This window comes from Corylus avellana, chromosome 7, assembly GCF_965113065.1.
Source record: "Corylus avellana chromosome 7, dhCorAvel1.hap1.2, whole genome shotgun sequence".
Lineage (NCBI taxonomy): Eukaryota > Viridiplantae > Streptophyta > Magnoliopsida > Fagales > Betulaceae > Corylus > Corylus avellana.
The window spans coordinates 27,682,637-27,700,984 of record NC_142496.1 but is presented as its reverse complement, the minus strand read 5'-3'; the positions used below and the strand labels follow the sequence as shown (position 1 = coordinate 27,700,984).

The 18,348-nt window shown below is 36.1% G+C and overlaps 3 protein-coding genes across 4 annotated transcripts; 2 read left to right on the top strand and 1 right to left on the bottom strand.

The window, feature by feature from the left end:
• Positions 1 to 258: 258 nt before the first annotated feature.
• Positions 259 to 7,085, top strand: ALDH3H1 (aldehyde dehydrogenase 3H1). The gene is made up of 10 exons (XM_059598398.2): positions 259 to 661; positions 2,594 to 2,662; positions 2,761 to 2,857; positions 2,969 to 3,175; positions 4,748 to 4,863; positions 5,017 to 5,121; positions 5,207 to 5,379; positions 5,488 to 5,578; positions 6,064 to 6,213; positions 6,657 to 7,085. Exons 1-10 carry the CDS (start codon positions 425 to 427, stop codon positions 6,894 to 6,896), a joined length of 1,485 nt encoding a protein of 494 aa, XP_059454381.2. The 5' UTR covers positions 259 to 424; the 3' UTR covers positions 6,897 to 7,085.
• A 915-nt stretch (positions 7,086 to 8,000) lies between these two features.
• LOC132184782 (HSP40/DnaJ peptide-binding protein) lies at positions 8,001 to 9,533 on the bottom strand. Of its 2 annotated transcripts, none has more exons than XM_088518668.1 (3): positions 9,390 to 9,533; positions 8,679 to 9,151; positions 8,001 to 8,445 (listed from the first exon to the last, which is right to left on the bottom strand). In XM_088518668.1, exons 1-3 carry the CDS (start codon positions 9,525 to 9,527, stop codon positions 8,001 to 8,003), a joined length of 1,056 nt encoding a protein of 351 aa, XP_088374794.1. In that variant the 5' UTR covers positions 9,528 to 9,533. The 2 variants fall into 2 exon arrangements, with proteins under 2 accessions (XP_088374794.1, XP_059454518.2); XM_059598535.2 differs by having other exon boundaries at positions 9,375 to 9,527.
• A 3,011-nt stretch (positions 9,534 to 12,544) lies between these two features.
• Positions 12,545 to 13,006, top strand: LOC132183906 (putative disease resistance protein At4g33300). The gene has a single exon (XM_059597371.2). The coding sequence runs from the start codon at positions 12,545 to 12,547 to the stop codon at positions 13,004 to 13,006; it is 462 nt and encodes a 153-aa protein (XP_059453354.2).
• Positions 13,007 to 18,348: the final 5,342 nt, after the last annotated feature.

Sequence of the window (18,348 nt, the reverse complement as noted above, 5' to 3'; positions counted from 1 at the left end):
GATTGGCGGCATCGAACAAAACAACATAAAAACAAGAAAATTGTCATATCCAGCTTTAAATCGATCGTACAATGGAAATTGGCCGTCCGAAATAGCCAATCCATCGCTAAAGCCGAAAGCACAAGTCAAAGACTCAAAACCCCACCACCACCCACCATAACCCCACGCACTTGTAAACCGTGTGAAAGTCACTCGCTACACGAAACGGTGACTCAAAGCAGAGTTCCACTCGCAAAATATATACTCCCACCGTCCCACGGGCCAAGAAAGTACAGAACAGCAAGTCATTGCCACAGCCACACCCACACCCACATCCACAGGTCTCTATCGGGCCGACGCTTTTGCTTCCCTGGGCGGTGTGCGCAATTTAAGGCCTCACCGATTCCCATATATAGCGTAATACTCCAACTGTGTGTATTTCTGTATGGAATCGGAAATGGCGGCGGCGGAGGAAAGCAGGGTGGTGGTGGACGCGGAGGTGGCGGCAAGGTTGGTGAAGGGGCTGAGGGAGGCCTTTATTGCGGGCAAGACTCGGAGCTACGAGTGGAGAGTGTCGCAGCTGAAGAGCATCCTGAAGATGGTGGAGGATCGCGAGCAGGGTATCGCCGACGCGCTTCGCTCCGACCTCGCCAAGCCCGAGCTCGAGTCCGTCGTCTACGAGGTCCTGTTCAATCACCTTTTGCTTTTCTTTCTTTGAAGAAAAGGAAAAGGTTTATTCGAAATGTTTGAGATTTTCATCGTGAATGCTCTGTTTGTGTTTCTGTGATTCTGTTTTTATTCCTTGGAGAGTTTGGATTCTATTTGTATGCTGTTTTCTCGTGGTATTGATTTTGACAACCGGTTGGTGATTTTTCTATGGGTGTTCTATTTAGTTGATCTTCGTTTTTCTGTGTTTTTTCATTGGTTGTGGCATTTGATGATAAACAGCTTTTACCAACATACTCAATTATTTTCAAAATGAAATTTAAATCATAGTGTTTCAAGCTTCAATGAACGCTGGGTCACTTACCCAAAAAAGACCACTAATATTTGTCTTTTTGTTCAGCTTTGGGAAAATTTATTGATGTTAGTTCTATATATATATATATATTTAAAAAAAAATTAAATAATTTTGATATATAATTATATCTTGTCGCATTTATTGAAGAATTCTGGATTGATTGAGCTGCCAGTCCTGTTAAATTCGATGTTGGGAGCCTGTTTCTTAACCCAGATTGTCATTTATCATGGCAAAAAGCATTAGCCACTTGTTCTCATTTACACTGCTTTGTTATCAATCAATTCCTATTCATTCTTGTATTTGCTTTGACTTGTTCGCTTCTTGACTTTAGATATAAGTTAACAGGTGTTCTTTAATTCTAGCTTTAAATGTCAAGTAAAGTGGGATTGTGAGGATATTCTTGTGAAATGGTTAGGATTTAGACCATTTTTTTGCCACACATATAAGATTTCTGTGTATGGGTGGTTGATAGAGTATTAATGGCAAACGTACTTGAGCTTTCCATGACAAGTCATAGGTGGGCCAACCTTTTGATCCCTCTTGAAAGTGCTACTGATCATATGTGGCTCGAGACAAATGCAGAGGGCTCGGGTTTTCTTATTTATTGCCACAAGAGTATTGTTTAAAACTCTCTTGTCAAGTTATAACCATGCAATTAATGTCAGAGAATAGGATTATATAACTCGGGGATAAGCTAGAATTTTGTAGTGATTAGAAGATATCAGAATGCTCGATGTTCCTTATGCCCACTTGCTTTTGAAGTTATCACTCATAATTTAAGCAAAGATGAGTTAAATTGGAAATGGGAAAGCTCTCCCTAATTGGGGGTTTCTCACTTTTTGTGTACCTAGGCTCTGTCCTTTGCGCTTTCTATATATATATATTAATTAATTGGAAATGGGAAAGCTATGCTTGTTACAAAAGGAAAGTGAATGTTTTGTCATTCTAGGAATCATCGTGATGAACCCGGGAATCATACATAACGTGAGATCCCACTTAAAAAATTTGGAGTTTATTCATAATAACAGAATTGGTTAAAATAAGGAAATCTGAGGATTATATCAATGTGTTTTTTGTATACAAAATAGATTGTTGTATTATTTGAAATTGAACACTTTTTAACCAGGAAAACTTACTAATTTACCATCATGAATATTTTAAATGTGAACAGTTACTTTATTTGGAGATGCATATGTATGTTATCAATATTATGGAGTAGACTAGCATATCTTTATTTGATTTTTTATAGCCAATTTAATAAAGTATCTTTGGGGATATGTTAAATTATCGCTTATAGAAAAATGTGAATTTAACCAATTAATTAATATTCTAACATTCTTTCTTATTTGTGGAGTTGGGATTTGAACTCAAGATCACTGTTTGGATGCCATATTAAACAACCATTTGTCATAAAAAACTTATGTTACAAAACATTGTAAATTTAATCATGTAATTAATATTATAATAGGATCGATTAGCATTTTAAACTGGAGAATAATAGTTATTTAGCCTTGTGAAAGTTCTTGTGCTAGATCTATAAAATATATTAAGAATTCTATATGAAATGGATCACCTTTTTGGTTTGTTATGCAGGTAGCTATTTTAAAGAACGCATGCACAACGGCAATTAAGAAACTGAAACATTGGATGACTCCAGAGAAGGTACTGTTTGTTATATCATGACAATGACTGAAACTTCTATGTGTGTTTTGTGACATTTAACCATTCGCATTTTATCCAAAATTGTGCTTATATTGCAGGTTAAAACTTCAATGACCTCTTTTCCTTCATCAGCTGAAATAGTGCCAGAGCCTTTAGGTGTCATGTTGGTCATTTCACCATGGAATTATCCTTTGTGTATGTCTATCCCTTGTTTACATGTTTTACAGATTTAGAGCTGAACCCACAAATTATTGTAGGTCTATTTTCTCCAGTTAATATTAGTAATAATTATTATCTCTTTTCCAGTGCTGTCACTTGAACCAGTTGTTGGAGCTATTGCGGCTGGTAATGCAGTTGTTCTGAAACCATCAGAAATTGCTCCAGCCACATCCTCTTTGCTTGCTAAATTGTTCGCGGAATATATGGATAACTCTTTGATAAAGGTTGTTGAGGGGGCTGTTGCTGAAACATCTGCACTACTGGAGCAAAAGTGGGACAAAATATGTTATACAGGTTATTAGTCATTAGGCATTCATTTACCTTTTCTTCTAGGATGATCTTAAAATATTGAATAAATTGATCAAGTGATATTTCTTTGAATAAAAATTAATGTGCATTAGGTTCCTTGTATATATATTATATGGATCTCATAATCTTTTATAATCTATTATACTTATCAAACAAAATCTTTTATAATCTATTATATGATCTTTTATTCGTTCGAGTCTTGTCTCTTGATCTTGCAAGGGAGCATGGATTGCAGATGGTTTGAAAATTAAATTAAGACTACCGTACCACCTTTGTGGAGAGTTGAACTAGTGGCTGGTTGAAGCTGTTCAGTGGGCACAGGGAGGAAAAAAGATGAAAGAAACCTGGACTAGAACTTGATGATTGACTTTCTCAATTGGTTGAATAGACTGGTAATATTTGTTATGAGGAACTCCCTATGTGTGCACTTGAATGCAAGTCCCCTCAAAGCACTGCAAATTTTAGAAACGATAAATACTTCAAGGTGGTGATGATATATATGCCCTGTATGACTGAAAAGCATCTAATGTTGCAAAGGTATTGGTTTTCAGATTGAGGCAGGTGGTAGATAAGGAGGTATCTTATTAATCATGGCACGTGCTTTTGTTGAGGGATAAACTTTAAGCCCTTGATTGTTTGCTGCTGCAATTTAAGGTTGTCTCAGCACTTATGGGTAGTTTAGGGAAGGTGAAGTCAATTGGATGCTTAATGTGCGTAGCTTTTCTCCATCCTATATGGTCTGCAAACCAGGGCACTGTTTGATGTAGAAATTTTCATTCTTAGATAAGATTGACAGGGAAAAAGAAGTCCATCTCTGTCAGGGTGGTAAAATAGATTCTATTATCTGCACTTCTTTTGGCATTCCTACATATCCATGTCAATATTCACTACTCCTTTCCCAGTGGTGAGTTGATTAAAGAATGTATGAAGAGACTTTCTTATAGGCAGGTCGGATGTTGGTAGGAGTTCTAGTGTTGCTTGGTTGAAGTTCAAGCATTCTCTTAATAGAAGGTAGTTTGACAATTCGCTTTATGGGGATGCTACTTTATAAGGAGATGATGTCCTGTCTTATATAATATCTGGCGTAGTGATTCTGCTTCTCTGATTTTCTCTTCAGACATAAGATGTTGCAGTGAATGATGCCTGAGGTCAACAGTATTTTTTATAGGGAGACCAAGGAATCCCTATAAATGGTTATTTGATTCAAGCAGGCTAATCTTTAAACATTGTAGTATGTTTGAGGACGATGTTGTGTAACCCAACCATCTCATATGTTTTTTTTTCATTTTGAATTTTGGCTGCATGGTTTTCTATAACTGCTACCTGTTTACTATAATCTCGGTATTAGCCTTATTGAATGTCAACATTAGTATGTCTCAAATAAACTGTTGTAGCATGTTTAGGATGATTATTTTGTTGTTCTGGAAATTGAAAATTCTCCATTATCTTGTGGCAGTAGCCCAGTGCAGCGAAAATAAATTTTTAGATGGTTTAGGTTCTGACTGTTGAATAGTGTGATTGTTTGTTCTTATACTCAAGTAATCCCTGAATTTTCAGGCAATGGAAGAGTTGGACGGATTGTGATGGCAGCTGCTGCAAAGCACCTGACACCAGTTCTTCTGGAGCTTGGAGGAAAATCTCCGGCTGTTGTTGATTCAGGCATCAATTTACAAGTAAGAACTCTTATTTTCTTGCATAGCCTGATCATTTGGCCATGTACATCATCCTCAGAAAGAATTGTGCCATACCGATTATCCTCATTGTTAATTAGGACACTGTGCCATCTGTGTCTTATGTGCTAACTTGTATTTATCTGTACTTCCTAGGTTGCAACTAGAAGGATAATTGCAGGTAAGTGGGCATGTAATAATGGACAAACCTGCGTTGCTGCGGATTACGTTATAACAACAAAAGATTATGCTCCGAAGTTGGTAATTTTCCCAATGATACCATTAGATATACCATTTGTTACACTATACATATTTCAGTTTTCCTCTAATGCCTGTGATTCTCCAGTTGGATTCTCTGAAACATGAACTGGAGAAATTTTATGGGAAGAATCCACTAGAGTCAAAAGACTTGTCCCGCATTGTGAACTCAAACCATTTTGCTCGCTTGACCAAGCTCTTGGATGAGGATAAGGTTTCTGGCAAGATTGTCCATGGAGGTGAAAGGGACAAATCAAACTTGTGAGTGTCAGTGTGTATTTGCTTGTTCTTCTTTTTGGTTCATTATTGTAGTTTCCCTAAGTGCAGTGGGCCTTTCATTATGTTGATGCTTCTTTCCTTCAACTGCAGGAAGATTGCTCCCACCATCTTGCTGGATGTCCCACGAGACTCTATGATCATGAATGAGGAGATCTTTGGTCCCTTGCTTCCCATTGTCACGGTAGGAACCAAAAGAGTTGATTACATTGATATGGCTCAAGCTCCGCTGTTTCTTTAGGATGCATTTTTACAGAAATATCTGAACATGTGAACTCAATTTAAACAACTTTACCAAAAATAGTTCATGTTTCCTCAACCTGGACAAGGGTAATAGAATTGACTTTAGGTACTCTTGTAAACCAATCAATCTTTTAACGATGAAAATATGAGATAGTGTCTTCCTGGAAAGGTACTTAGAGAAAATAATTTAAGCTGCCTATGCCACGTGCTATAAATCAGCTGATTTATGAGGTCGCAATCTGTTATTGAATTTTCTGCTGGAATCTAGCATTGTAATTGAAGTCAGAGGAGGCTAGTCACTATAATAATTTAGAAACCGGTAATTATTTGATGAAAAATAGAGAATTTGGTGAGTAAAATTTCTCAGCACTTCTATTTGTGGAACACAGGGAGATCAATAATGATATTTGTTTTTGCTTGGAACAGGTTGAAAAAGTGGAAGACAGTGTTGACATTATAAATTCGGGAACAAAACCCCTTGCTGCATATTTATTTACCAACAACAAGAAGCTCAAGGAGCATTTTGTGATGGCTGTCTCTGCGGGGGGCATGGTCGTCAATGACACTGTCATACATGTGATTGTTCTTCCTTGAACTTTTAGCAGCACTTGCATGCACAATTATTCCACACACATACATAAACAGGAAGTGACAGTCTCAGTAACTAGGTAAAACTGAAACCTTGGAGATTTTGTGAAGTTGCTGAACGTACATTTTTAAAGAGAATTCAGGTGTGCTTGAGGATTTTCTTGAAAATTCACAAAAATCTTTCTTGTTGGCCAATATGGATACTGATAAGAGTCTCAAGGCTGAGAGGGAAGATTTGAGCTTATATACATTTCCAGTCACTTCCCATATAATATGTCTGGTTAAATCCGACATTGGTATTCACGTAAAGTAACAAACAGAAACATGTAGTGTTTTTATAAGTACTTGTATATATATACTCACAAATCTATTTGCATTTTTAATATATATATATTTAGGATCTAACATTAAATATCTATCTGTTGGTGCAGCTTGCGGTTGACACTTTACCATTTGGAGGAGTTCAAGAGAGTGGAATGGGTTCGTATCATGGAAAATTCTCTTTTGATGCTTTTAGTCATAAGAAGGCAGTTCTGTATCGAGGTTTTGCGGGCGATGTACCCGTGAGGTACCCACCATACACAAAAGGGAAGCTAAGATTGATGAAGGCTCTGATAAGTGGCAGTATACTTGGTGCAATCTTTGCTCTGTTTGGATGGTCGAAGGATTAAAAGATAATTGAATGTGGCTGTGCCGGATATATAAGTTTCTTTATTTCTTTTTATTTTGAAGCTACTTAATTCATTTTTAATCGGTTCTGTTTTGATTTCAAGCTGAATAAGATTGATTCATTCTGCAAATGAATGAATGATAATAAGTAAATAAGTAATACTGTGTGACTGTGTCATTCTTTTTGGGAATGTGATGTTCTTGTTATCGGCTTCAGATTGATTTAGACCTGTTGTGGGTCCCATGCAGGGGTGGAATTTCAATGTGTTTCCCAATTTTTTATTTATTTATTTTATTTTTAATATCTCTATAATCTTTTCAAAATCAAATATTTATCCACCCATGAGATCCGGGGATTTGGATCCTGAAATTTTTAGAAAAATTTTAGTTTCTAAAATTTTAGATCTAAACCATTTATTTTCATTGAAGAATTATTATTCTGTCACGTGTCTAACTATTAATAAAATAATGATGATTATTAATATTATTAGAAATTTATTATTATTTTATTAGTAATGGGACACAAGATAATGATTCTTGATAAAAATGAATGACCTGAATCTGAAATTTCAGAAATTAAAATTTTCCTAAAAATTTCAGGGATCCAAATCCTCCTGCCCCCACCCCCTCCAAAAAAGGTCTTTTTAGTTTTGCCCCCACCCCCCAATCTAAAATTCGAATCTGCCCCTAGTCCCAATTGAATACAAGATGAAAGCAGACCAGTCTGTGCTGTTGTATGAATGTTGCAGTATATCTCTCTCTTAAGAGTGTGCGCAAAACATTGTTTATTTCTTCCTCCGAAAATGACATTTTTGGGAACTTCATGGACCTGGTAAACTTGAATTTCCTGTTGTTCTGCAGTATCAGATGGATGATAGAGAACTTGCATCTCTGTAGACAGGATTTTAATTGAGTTCGAATCAAAATGCTTTAAATTCTCGTCAACCACCCAGCAGGTTGGCTGGGTGAGATGCAAAAGTGAACATCTAAGTGTGTGTTGGATGGATGACTGCATTCTAAATCCCATGAAAATTACTGTTCAAACAAAACACATATGATGGCAAACATAATCGTTGATTTTTGTAAGAATTCAGAAAAAAAATTGATCAGCAAGAATTCTCTAGAATACCAAGAATATCAGATCGTTGTTCATCTGTGAGTTCCGTTGGAAATTGAACTAGGAATTTGATTATCAAACTCCCTCTCTTTCCTTGTTCTTTGGAGCATGGCATGCCCTTGGCATCAATGATCTTTTCATATCCAGGGCATATGATATCGTCAATTGTCAAGCTCATCTTCTCCCCTCCTAACAGAGGGATTGAGAGTGTGCAGCCAGTGAGTGCCTTCAGTAAAGGTATCTCTACTGCCAACTCCAAATCATCGCCTTCTCTTCTAAACAAGGGGTGTCGTTTCTCTACAATCACAAAAATTATGTCGGCTGGAGATGCCCCGGCTCTCTTATTTCCCATCCCTTCGAATGTGATCTTTGTTCCCTTCTTCCATCCTGGCTTCACTTTTATCGTCAACAACTCCTCCTCTTGAGTTATTTTCCTGCCAAGGAGGAAAAAAATGTATCAATATTTTAAACCCATTTCAAGCCTATCACTTGACCAAATAACACATTAATTGATAGAAAAAAACCAGCTAGGTTGTCTCAGCTTTTCAGGGTTAATTACCATATAACAGATCTAATTGAACCGGACAATCTTAATTCATTAATTTCATGTTGAGAAAAAAAAAAAGAAAACAAACAAAAACTCTAGGAACAAATTAAGGTAACCAACCCGGTGTTGGTAGCCACTTCTCTTGTGATCTTGATCTTCCTCTTGCACCCGTAGTACAACTCCTCAAGCGTGCACTCGAGCTTCTTCTCGATTGGTGGGGGTTTCAACATCCCAGACGAGTTGGAAAACATGATGGGGGCCGAGCTGGAGCTCCTCCCACTCCTACTTTTTGAGAGGGAGGGAGGAGATGGCATTGAATTTGTGCTTTGCTGTCTCGTTCCTCCAGGGGAGGGTAATCCATGGGTACTACTGCTGCCTTCTCGGCTCATGCTTCTAAAGGGAGAAGATCGTGATGGTGTGTTACTTCTCCTGGTTCCACATCTTGAGAGAGGAGAAGCTAAGGAAGGAAAGCAATTATCAACGCTTTGATGCCTGTAGAAACGTCTAGGGTTTGTAGGATGATCACCATTATTATATCTAATGCTTTGAACTCCATTCATACTTCGATCATCTACTCTATCATCAGCAGGGCTCTGAAAATGAAAGCTAAGATCACAAGAAGGAAACAGATATAGGGCATTGCTTATTTTTGGATGGCATGCATGAATTTACGTAAATCTAATAAAAAAAAAAAAATCAACATTTTAATTTCTTGGACGAAAAAGAAAACCCAACATCTATTGAGCTTTTAGGATTTCGGATTTGGCCATGATGTTCTTATAATTAGATCATTCTCCTGCACGTGATTATACCTACCTCGACAGCTTTGACATTGGCTTCAGAATCAGCTTCCGCTTCGACTTTGGCTTCGTATTTCTTATTCTGATAAAATCTTCTGAGGATAGATTTGTAAGCTTTCCAGAGGTCTCGAATGGAGGGTATGCCATGAAGGTGAGAAAGGTCCACCATGAGAGAGAGAGGGGGTAGAGAGAGAGATAGAGAGAAAGAAGAGTTTGACTATATCCACACAATTAGAATGCATGGTAAGCCAAAGTTGAAGCGCTTTATAAGGCCTTTTTTAAGCTCAATCCGTTAAAAGGATATGTAGAGGCTGTCTTCTAATTTTATTCAATTAATCATTAATTCCTCATGATACTTTAATTTATACCTTCATTTTAATTTGTTCAATTCGATGGGCTTGGGTCCGGCCCTCTTGGGATTAAAACACGTATAATATCCTATTATGAAATTAATGTTTCAATCTCAACTAATCCAATTACAAACTAGATAAGGCCAATACTAAATATTACATAAACTAGAAAGAAGAAAAAAAGAAAGAAAAAGAAGTGAAATATCTCTTAAGAATTGTAAAGAATCCTAACCCATTAGATACAATTAGTACTGCCGTATTTTTTCTTAACTACCGTACTTTATCTAAATAATTGGAAAAGTGCGGTATTATTAATTACAAATGGTTATTAAAATTGCAAAAACAAAAAATAAGATGATTTTCTTTTTTTTTCTTAAAGTACAGGTGAATTTCATACTTCATCTCTTCCATTTTATTGCTGTGCAAATGAGACCCATGAAAGATGGAGCCTTATCATATCATTCATGGAACATCATGATCGCTCAAGGCTCATATTAATATATATCAACAAACACATGAAAAATCTTCAATTGGGGAAGACAATTAATTACATGCACTACAGAAATGTCAGAAATATGAGTCCTCGCTATGTGCATAGCGAGAAAGTCATCACCCATGCATGTTGTCTCGTTTGTCTCGTTGAGAATGTCAGTCTACGACGACCTAGAAAGTTGTTGGTAATAAACTATTACTCATGACTATAAAAGTCGTGCTAATTATATCATTCTATCAGTGAAGACTACGTAGTATGAATTTTATTGGCGACAATTTTTTTTTTTGGGTCTAGTACTTTTTTTTTTTTTGAGGAAAAAAACCGAACTTTGTTATTAAAAATCAAGAAAGAAAGAGTACAAAGCACCCCCCCCAGTACATAAGTCTTTGACTTCACTCTAAACCCCATCCTGTCTCATCTTGCGGGCTAGAATATGAGACAAGTTTCCACATCTTGTGAGATTGTCCATCTGCTAGGAATGTGTGGAGTGCAAGAGTCTGAAAAAATTCTAAAAGAACTCTCTAGGCGGTCCAACGTTTGGGCGGGTGGTGGAGGAATTTTTTAAGAGTTGCGAGGGAGTTGCGAGGAATTTTGGTCTAGTACTAACATTGGGCTAAATAGCTAAGGTTATTTTTGACTAGATTTGTAAGAAAAAATGTCAAAAAAGCTTTTCGATTTGATTGGCTGTTATAGTCCCCGATTTAAATTTTTTTTAAAAAAAATCAATCCGATTCTCTCTACTCTTTGAGAATAGTAAAAATAAATAAAGACAAAATTTTAAATTAAATAGTAAAAATTATGGTTAAATTCACTTTACCCCCTAAAGTTTCAGGGGTTTTTCAATTCGAACCACAATGTTAAAAATTTGCAAAGTACCCCCCTAATGTTTCAAAAATTTTCAATTCAGACCCCTGTTACTAATTTGGACACAAATCATCTCACGTGCGTCTCACGTGGGATTTTGATGCCTTCTATTCCAATTTTACCCTCATTAAAACCTATGAAATTAAGGGTAATTACGTAATTTCATAGGTTTTAATGAAGACAAAATTGAAATAGAGGGCATCAAAATCCCATGTGAGATACACATGGGATGATTTCCGTCCAATTAGACGGAAATTAGTAACGGAGAGTTTGAATTGAAATTTTTTGAAATATTAGGGGGTACATTGCCAATTTTAAAATATTGGGATTCGAATTGAAAAACTCTTGAAACTTTAAGGGGGTAAAGTGATTTTTCCCTAAAAATTAAGAGCTAAAAGGTAACATTTGTTGATGACTATCTATGTTTTTTGTTTTTTGTTTAGTTTTGACGATGTTACTTTTTTTCCAATTGCTCTAATTTGTAATGATTGACAGATTAGTAGGTCATCATTGCATCATTCATTACCAAAACACTTAGTTCTAACCAAATAAAATATTAATCATATTCCATAGCAAATTCATTACCGCAAAGTCATTATCTAAACTGCAATTTATTATTGTTCAAAACTTAATTAAGTTACACTAGACATCGATCAATGGCATTGAACTTATAATTAAATGGAAGGTTAACATTATAACTAGTAGCTAGCTAGCTAACATTAGAAAAATTGTAACATTCTAAAACACAAATAATCACCAAATTAAGGGCGTTCCTCAACGCCTTGCATGCCTTCATAAGTCTCTTCATGTTGGCTGATCTTCAACTCTACTGATCACTAGTCACCAAACAGCAGAGAGGATCAACAACCGTACGGTCAGAAATTAACCACAATTACCTCCTCAACCTCTTGTCACCAAACATGCTTGCCTGATCAAAGATAATAGTACCTTAATTTGAACATCAAGTACTATATATGCATGGTACGTGGCTTATACATTGGTGGTGTTTCATACATTGTATTAAGTAGTTATTTTATTTGTACGGTGATGTGATATAAAGGTAAAATGAGTTTCGTGTAATTTTGAAATGTTTTGGGAAAAATGTTTAATATTTGTTTTGAAGCCTATTATCTTGTATTTGTTCTTATTTTTTTATTTCAAAATTTTGAAAAGAAGAAAGAAAAAACTTTTGAAATTATATTTGTATAGTTCGAAAGAAAAGAAAGGAAAAATCGATAAAAAATGGTTTTCAAACATAGATAATGTTCCCTTCAATCTTAATGTAGTGTGGGACCGGCCAAGTACTATTCGCCTGTCTAGGGTTTCAGACACGGGAAACAACCCTATTTAACCACAGTCCCTTTCACCCCCCAAAGCCAAAAACCACTTTAGTTTTGTTCATGGCTCCCTTATCTCTCTCTCCATAACTCGTCTCAAACACTACTCCGTCTCTCTAAAACGTACACCAGCTGGCCAGCAATGGCTGTGACGGACCTCTTCGCTAGCGAGATGGCCACGGAGCTTCTGAAGACGCTGATAGCCATATCACTCAAGTCCTGCCTCTACAAGTCGAGCGCCAAGCAGCTCATTTCCTCCATCGAGCAGCTCCAACCCATCATCCTCGAGATCAAGTACTCCGGCGTCGAGCTACCGGCATCCCGTCAGTCCCAGCTCGACCACCTCTCCGAGACCCTCAGGGACGGCCTTAAGCTGTCTCACAAGGTTCTCGCTTCCCCCCGCTGGAACGTCTTCAAGAACCTGCGGCTGGCGAGGAAGATGGAGAAGCTTGACAAGACCGTGTCGAGGTTCTTGTCGGGTCTGGTCCCGGTTCACGTGCTGGCCGACGTGCACCACTTGCGGTTCGACCGGCTCGAGGGGTTGGCTCAGCGGCTTGAGCAAAAGCTTGGAGCTATGATGATCGGAGGAGGAAAAGGAGAGTAGTTGGTGAGCTTCGGGGTGCATGGGGTTGGACTTGGCGAGAAAATTCTTCTTTTAAACCTTCCAGTTGACCTCCTCAATGACTGTTGCCTGCTGGTTAACAATCTTCTACGTCTTATTTTTTATATGTTTCAGGGTGTACGTACTACGTAGCCATAAATGATAAATGATACCCCTATAGCACTTAAGTAAGACTGCAAGCACTGCCTGGAAATGGAGCAACATATATGATAGAGATAATTTTCTGCCATAGAAACAAGAAAAAAATATTCTATAAACTTATTTGTACGGTGTCTTTCTTATTAAGGTTTATTCTCTACCCTAATTAGTCTATGATTGTTTGTCCACTACTCATTCTCTCTATAAATAAAGAGGTATGTATAATATATCACAATATAAAAGAGAATATATATAAGTAGCCCATTAAAAGAAAAAAAAAAAATTATTTCCCTTTCTTTTTCCAAATTAAACTCAAACTTACACTTTGAGTTTTAGGGGATGTTAGAATCTTTTATATTCTACTCTATTATGTTTCCTTATTAGGTTTATTATTATTATATATTCTAGGGTTTTTTGTGATTATTGTAATATTGTTCTACACAATTCAATATATATATTTAAGATGTAGCCCATTACGTTTTTACGCTTACACTCCTTCCTTTCTCTCCTCTTCAATATATTTAACAAAAACTTTAGTCATAATTTAGAATGCAGAAGACTCAATTATATATTTTGTATGTGCCAATACAACAATCTATTGATCAAAAAACTCCTGCTTAAATCCTAGCACAAGTGGTGAAGGCCAGCTTGGACTTATTGCAAATAATTTTTTGGGGCTACGCTTACAATGAAGCTGAGTCTTACCCAATCGAGGCGGGGTAGGGATGAAACCAAGATTTCTCATCTAAAGGAACTAAAGTATGAATGAGGGGTTAAACCCATATATATATATAAAACCAAGAGTGGCCGGGGTGCCTTGCACGGGTTCAGAATTTTCCCTTCAAGAGTGGTACACAAAGTGGCCTATCTTGGGGAGTTTCATCATTAAAAAAAAAAAAAAAAAATCTACTAGCTCCTTATAATGTAACACATGAATAGCTCAAAAAAGTTGACAGCAAAATGTAGGGTAAAAAGTTGACCAGTTAAAGAAACCGGTTTGTGTAGAATATTACAATCTAAATGCATGGGTTGAAAGTAGCGAATTCATAAAAAAAATTCACAGAATTTATTATATTCTCAAAAAAAAAAAAAAAATTATATGCAAAAGCTAGTAGGAACTGCTAGATTATTAATATCTAATAGCCAATAAGAGCAGTAGAGATCAGTTATCTACAGATAGACTTTGGGAGGCCTTTTGGTACCTCAATTCTTGAGCTCTTTTGGAGGTAATTGGTGAAGTTTCCCATTAAAGAAAGGAGCTTGAATCCTTTGACCAATGTTCAACTGATTGCTCTGAACAGGTCGATCGTATGCTGAAGCAAAAAATTAAGGATCTCATGAGAATATGCTGGGGAATGCTTCAAGACCGTATCACGTACACTATATATGTGGTTAATTTTCTCACTTGCTGAGATCAATTAAGCACAAGTGAGAAAAACATGCATTAATTAATTTTCTGAATGCATGTGACACACGATAAGCTTTTTGAGTATAAATTCAAAATTAACCAACGTACGGTCTCTCGTCTTATGTCGACCGGCCATCAATAGTCACTTAATTAGCCAGTCATGAGGTTTTTGAGTAAGTCAAGTCTCAGAACGCATCCAACATTTCACAAATGAATGCTTTTTTTTTTTTTTTTTTTTTTTTTTTTCTTTTTTCAGAAGAAAGACGAAACGAGATCTGAGAGTAGGAACGCATTGGGCAGCTTGGATCCTAGCTTCTAGATAAAAAAAGTATCATGTGGAAGTGGAACCAACAATTATGATTCGTCCCAGACTTAACGATCTGACTCATCTGAGAATATAAAAAAAAAAAAAAAAGTGTTTGAGCTTTAATTTGTGGGAGGAAGGGAAAAAAGTGTTTGCCAAACTGAGCCTAAACATTCTACGTGGGGATTGAAGTGGGAAAAGGGGAACGGGAGAAGGGAGAAACGACTGAAATGAATCCGACAGAGAGGAGCTCAAAAAGTGGAGTCGGACGCGTGCGCTACTATAGTACTATTATGGCCGGTAATTAAGGTATATAGCTACACACATTTTCTTGTTGGGTGTAGGCTAATTAAGGTTGTTGGACTAATTAGTCCAACTTGCTTATTCATCAAATAAAATAATAATAATAATAATAATGCCATTTCAGCTTCTGTTTTTGTCTTGCAACATCTGAAAAGCAATGATCACAAAATCGCAGTATATATGGTTCTTGCTTTCTCCTCAAAGACTTTCATGTATGAAACCAAGAACAATTTGGCTTAAAATTGTAGTTAATTATGTGGAACATGAGCTTCATTATTTCTCTAGCTTGTTATGATTATGATAAGAATGTATTTGGTACTGTGATTTTGCAAACAAAAAGCATAATTAAAGTTAAACCAAATTGCAAAAAATGTATTATTCAAGAGTTCGTTTCTTAAAAATTGTGATTTTAAATTTTGTTTTGTTGTATTTAATAATATGCATATTAATATTCTGTAAATATATTTACCATATAACAAATACACCGTTAGATTTCTAAAATTTGTTTTGTTTTGTTTGATTCCTTTTAAATATGGCTATCTAAATTTGATAAAGTTTGGTAAAGTGAATTTTTTTCCTTAAATTTAATTTTTATTTAAGAGTCCATTGTGAACGGTCCTAATTATTAAAAGACTTGATGATAATTTTTTTTTAAAAAAGGGCACGTTGTAGCAAAGCAGTTCTGTAGATCGATGTACTAATTGAACATAATTACATGTGAACTGGTATCATATATATAGTCCAGGTTGTACATTGAATTATATTTCAATAAAATTAATATTGAGAGTGACCTTAATTTCACACCATGAACGATTGCATCTGCATTATTCTCTCTTGGGAGCTAGATAAGTTTTACATTGGTGATGCCGTTTACTAGAGGGCCCGGCAAGGACCACTTAAGTCCGGCAAAACCCGTGGTATTTGACCCCCTACATTATAGACTAGAATTAAATTCAATTTCAAGAGATTCCAATAATTTTTAATACCGTGGTATTACCCCCTCCTGAAAAAAAAAAAAAATTAAAGGGAAAAACAAAGAAGAAAAAATGGAAAAGGACTAATTTACTTTTCCCTTTCATGTCGAATAATGGTGGCCCCCAAGTAAATTTTTAGAAGTTTCCACGAGGACTCTTAAGTACGTAATATTGTTTACATCAACCACCCAAAGCATGATGATGTCAAACCATTTACTTTTGCATCATGATATTAGGAATTGGTCCTAGTCTCTCTGTTGACCACCCCCCCCTCCCTCTTCTAAATGTATCAGCATCCCGGCAATTTAGATAAATTGTGGGGTCAGCAATTCAGGCCATCGATTTAAATCAACGGCTTAACAATAGCCAGGTCGGCAATGGTCTGATGTCGGGGATCTTGATCCAGGTAAAATGCAGTGGATGGCCGTGCTGGTGTAGGATCATATGGGCATGCAGTGGGCAGGGACAGAGCCGAGAAATTTTATGGGAGGGGCCAACCAAATTTTTTTTTTTTTTTTTTTATTAAAAAAAATTATTTTGGTTGTTTTTTTATGAACTAAAGGCTACCGTAAGAGCCAAAAAAAGTGAGCATTTGAAAGTAAGGGCCAAAAAATGGACATTTAAAAGTAAGGACCAAAAATAAAAAAACTTAATGGGTATGGCCCAAAAAAATTAAGAATAGGAACAAAAGTTTTTATTGAATATGGCCAAAAAATCTAAAAATAGGGCCAATTATTTTTTGGAGGGGGCCAAATAACTAACCTTAAAACATTACTTTACCCTCCTTCTTCTTCTTCTTCTTCTTTTTTTTTTTTTTTTTTTTTTTTTTTTTTTTTAATTTTTAATTTATTTATTTTTTCCTTATTTGGGGGGACCATGGCCTACCCCGGTCCCCTCCTCCCTCCGTCTCTGGCAGTGGGTACTCCCATATTTGGTCAAGTAGATAACTTTATTAATTCTGGTTCTAAAATTCAAAGATGTCCGTCAATAATTTAATCCCAAATCTTCAAAACCCTTGTAGAACGAAATGTCTCCCTCTTTCCTGATCTTCTTTCTTTTAGGTTCATCTATAATGTATGCATTAAGAAATGTCTTTCTAATTAGTCCACCAAAAGTGAACAAATAATTGAAGTTCATAGTGCTTAGATAAATCCAACGGATGCATCATGCTGGTGTAGGATCATATGGGCACTTGCATAGTTTTGGCAGTTCCCATGGTTGCTTTCCCTCCTCTTGGAGGGAGATCCTCTTGTTGCTGTGAACACCGGATAAAAATAATTTTGCTGTTGGGATTAAAGGTAAGAGAGTTAATATGGGTTCATTTATCTGGGCGAGTAAGTTTTATAAAAATTTTCTCACTTTTGCTATTTGAACTATTAGCAATCTGAACAACAAATTTTTAGGAATTCAAATCTTTAAACCTAACCATCAATTCTCTAGTTAACCATGCATGGACCGACACAACTCAGCCACCCTAAAAGACATTCACATGCAACTATCATTTTTCACTTCTTGAGAGGCAAACAAAATTCTTAGTTGTGCAATTTCTAGAGCCAATCAATTAACAAAGTGGGCCACTTTCCACCAAATATTTGAAAGAATTTCTAGTAATTTTACTTCCATAGTTTCAATCCTCATACGTGGCGGAATTTAATTGATGCTTAGAGACAAAATAAATTTCTTTCTCACAATGTACGTAACCTAACATAGTTGGTAGACCAAAGACTCTAGATGGTTTTATTATTCTCAATAAACCTCACCCCAATAACACCCAACTCGTACCATCGTTATCATCTTATAATTGTGAAAGAAATATGGAAGAATTGAAAATATTATTAAAAAGTGAAGTTCAGAAAAGCATTGTCGATACAATTTTTCTTTTTTTCTTTTTTCAAATTAAGTTGAAAAAAAAAAATAAAAATTTAAATGAAGATAAAAAAAGCAAGGCAAACAAAGTTTTTCTCAAAATTCGAAGTCCTTCATCAATAAGTTATTGACCAAAGACTAGTGCAATGCAAAGAACCTAAAGACCAAGTCACAGACATAAATAAAACAGCGTATGATTCTGCAGACAATTTTGCCATTGCAAAACTACTGTTCTCATTGACAACTTAAGGGTGATTTCGACCTTTTGTCACAACCATGAACCATCCGCGCTCTAGACACGTCTCTTGTATATTGCTGTGAAACTTCTTCG

Excerpts from the sequence above, each read along its gene's own strand:
- ALDH3H1 (XM_059598398.2), top strand. The coding sequence starts at position 425 with ATGGAATCGGAAATGGCGGCGGCGGAGGAAAGCAGGGTGGTGGTGGAC. Across the intron at positions 2,663-2,760 it reads ATTGGATGACTCCAGAGAAG|GTTAAAACTTCAATGACCTC; the intron begins GTACTGTTTGTT and ends CTTATATTGCAG. Across the intron at positions 4,864-5,016 it reads ATTCAGGCATCAATTTACAA|GTTGCAACTAGAAGGATAAT; the intron begins GTAAGAACTCTT and ends TGTACTTCCTAG.
- LOC132184782 (XM_059598535.2), bottom strand. The coding sequence starts at position 9,527 with ATGGTGGACCTTTCTCACCTTCATGGCATACCCTCCATTCGAGACCTC. Across the intron at positions 9,152-9,374 it reads CCAATGTCAAAGCTGTCGAG|AGCCCTGCTGATGATAGAGT; the intron begins GTAGGTATAATC and ends TTTCATTTTCAG. Across the intron at positions 8,446-8,678 it reads GAAGTGGCTACCAACACCGG|GAAAATAACTCAAGAGGAGG; the intron begins GTTGGTTACCTT and ends CCTCCTTGGCAG.
- LOC132183906 (XM_059597371.2), top strand. The coding sequence starts at position 12,545 with ATGGCTGTGACGGACCTCTTCGCTAGCGAGATGGCCACGGAGCTTCTG.